This window comes from Cebus imitator, unplaced genomic scaffold (genome assembly GCF_001604975.1).
Source record: "Cebus imitator isolate Cc_AM_T3 unplaced genomic scaffold, Cebus_imitator-1.0 Scaffold85, whole genome shotgun sequence".
Lineage (NCBI taxonomy): Eukaryota > Metazoa > Chordata > Mammalia > Primates > Cebidae > Cebus > Cebus imitator.
Genome location: NW_016107400.1, coordinates 3319947 through 3322494, shown reverse-complemented (window position 1 = coordinate 3322494; position 2548 = coordinate 3319947). Strand labels below are relative to the sequence as shown.

At 61.9% G+C, this 2548-nt stretch overlaps 1 protein-coding gene across 1 annotated transcript in view; it reads left to right on the top strand.

The window, feature by feature from the left end:
* The first annotated feature begins 1233 nt into the window (after positions 1-1233).
* The window catches only part of GPR139 (G protein-coupled receptor 139), a 45798-nt gene continuing 44483 nt past the window's right edge, over positions 1234-2548 (top strand). The window contains exon 1 of the mRNA XM_017534187.2: positions 1234-1644. Within this exon, the coding sequence (XP_017389676.1) occupies positions 1518-1644 (127 nt within the window). The 5' untranslated portion in view covers positions 1234-1517. The remainder of the gene's footprint in view (positions 1645-2548) is intronic.

The following is a 2548-nucleotide window of genomic DNA, read 5'->3' as shown; positions in this document are numbered from 1 at the left end:
AACCCAGCCAATTCCTTTTCTCCAGGAATGCATGTGATAGAGGGGTGAGGGGCCTTGGGAAGCAGCGGGGGCGGGGTCTTAGGCTTCTCAGACCCGTCACAGCTCTTTGCATAGGCAGCTGCTACAGTCTGCTCCTGGGGACGCCGAGTCTCGGTATTTCTGCAGAATCTTTAACTCTGTCACATTCACTGTCTTGAGCCCCAGACAGGCGTCTCTCTCTCTCTCTCTCTCTCTCTCTCCCCCTCTCCCCTCTGTCTCTCTGTCTCTCTCTTCCCAAGTCTGTAAGGGCCACACTGGAAACCTTCCACCTGCCTGCCCTGAGGAGAAAAGACCACCCACCCACACATTGCTTGGATCCCACCTGCTGTACCAAAGCTACCCTTCACACAACCTTCAAGCACTCTAGACCATCCCCCATAACCCCGCGTGCGTTTGTGTATGTTTGGAGTGCCCTGCGAGTGTGGCCTTGTGCACGGTGATGAGGATGCCTGCGTGTTTTCACGGGTCTGGGTGTGGAGTGGGAGGGCATCCGTGTGCCTGAGTGAGCGTATGAATACACCGCATGCCTGGGTTTTGTGTGTCTTTGTGTGAGCGTGGGCGAGTGCGTGTTTGAGTGGCTGCAACATCCTTATGCCTGACTGAAGGGCTGCATGCTGGAGGGGCGTCTCTTAGCCAGTCTGTATCCTCTTCCAATGCACTCCAGTTAGGGGACAGTCCACCGGCGGCCACACGCAAGCTCAAGGATGCACGCACCCCTCTTTCCAGAGTCAGCAAGCTTGTCTCCCCTAGTCCAGGAAAACCGACAACCCTTTAGCATCCTCGCTGCTCCAACAGCCCCACCCCTTCCCCGTTCTTTGCCCTAGGTGTAGAATCCTCTAACTGGAGATGGACTGGAAGCACCGGCGAGGGGTAAGAGAGGCGGCTGCGAGGAGAGCGGAGAAAGGCAAACTGAGGACATGCTGGAGGAGTGAGGAACCGCTGCGGGAGAGGCAGTTCCACCCACACCACGCCCCTCGCGCGGGGCTGGAGATGGGGGTAGCCTGTTCTCCACCCCGGTCTTCTTTTGGGGTTCCCAGGTCTAACTGCATCTTCTCCCCCTGAAACTGGAGCCAGGCGAGGCGGCTGGGACCCCTCCTCTCCCGCATCCCCCCCACCCCACACACACTCCGCGTCCAGGCAGCCGCTGATTGGCTGCGGAGAGCGGCGTCCCAGCCCCCCGGCTTTCAGGCGGGAGTGGAGCGGGTCCGAGGTGGGAGGCGCACAGACGGGCTCCGGGAGCCCCTCCCGAGGCCCCGCACCCTGCGCCCCGCGCCCTGCGGGAGGGCTGAGCCGGGACTCCAGGCGGGCAGGTGCGGAGCGAGCACAGGGGATCTCGGCCAAGGGTAGGAGCCAGTCCTGCGGGGAGAGAGGCGTTGCTGCTCCAGCTGCTGCCTCCGCCGCCGTCACCACCTAGCCGGCGACCAGAGTCGGGCTGGCAGGCCGGGCGCGAAGCGGCGAGGGGAGCGAGGGGCGCGCTCATGGAGCACACGCACGCCCACCTCGCAGCCAACAGCTCGCTGTCCTGGTGGTCCCCCAGCTCGGCCTGCGGCTTGGGCTTCGTGCCCGTGGTCTACTACAGCCTCTTGCTCTGCCTCGGTTTACCAGGTGAGGGGCGTGGGGGAGAGGGAGGGAAGCCAGGAACCCCAACTGCCGGGCCACCCTGCCCAGAAGCCCCAGTCCTCCCCGTGTGTTCCCTGGCGCCCTCCTCGGAAAAAGTTTAAGCTTTAAGGGCAACTGCGGAGATTTCTAGGCGGGCGGGGGGAAAGGAAGTTGCTGGTGCCCTGGCAGGGGAGTGGGGGTGAAGACCGTGCGCGCGCGCGCGCGTGTGTGCGCGTGTGTGTGTGTGTGTGTGTGCGTGTTTCATTAGTGTGACGGCAGGCGATGGGCTTGGTGTGTGAACGTGGATTCGAGGGTGCATTTGTGCGCGCGTCTGGAGGGGATGGCTTTCATGGGGCGGGATGACTTTCATGGGGTGGGGGCGAAGAGGGCTGTGTGTGTATTTCACTAGACTACATGTTCTGGACAGAAGGCTTCCTGGAGGCTTCCTTTCTCCTATGGCCCCTGCAAGTCCACCCCACTTGGGGCACCTCTGCCCCTCTGCTTGTCCCTTCCTGACACGAGATGAAGCTGGAGACCCTGACATTGGGCGCTCTCTTGCTCAAGGGACACTGGGATGGAGCAAGGATGCCTAGCCAGAAAAGGGTCTTCCAGCCAGCTAACGAGAATCAGGGTTGGCTCTGGGACCGTGCACTGGCCAGGGGAAGGGTGCAGAGACACACTGGGCTGCCTGCGGCGGCTGCCACCTCAGGGGATCACAGTCTCCTTGAGGACATGCCTGGACCCCTGGCTTGGCCTCCAGGTCTACCCACCCTGGGCAGCTCATAGCTGCTGTGGATGTCTGGCTGGTCCCACATCTTAATGTCCTCTCTAAAGTATGGCTGAGACTTGTGCTGAATTCCTGAAGAGAGCTGGCTGCTGAGAAGGAGGGGGTGCTTGCCTGGGCTGTGTG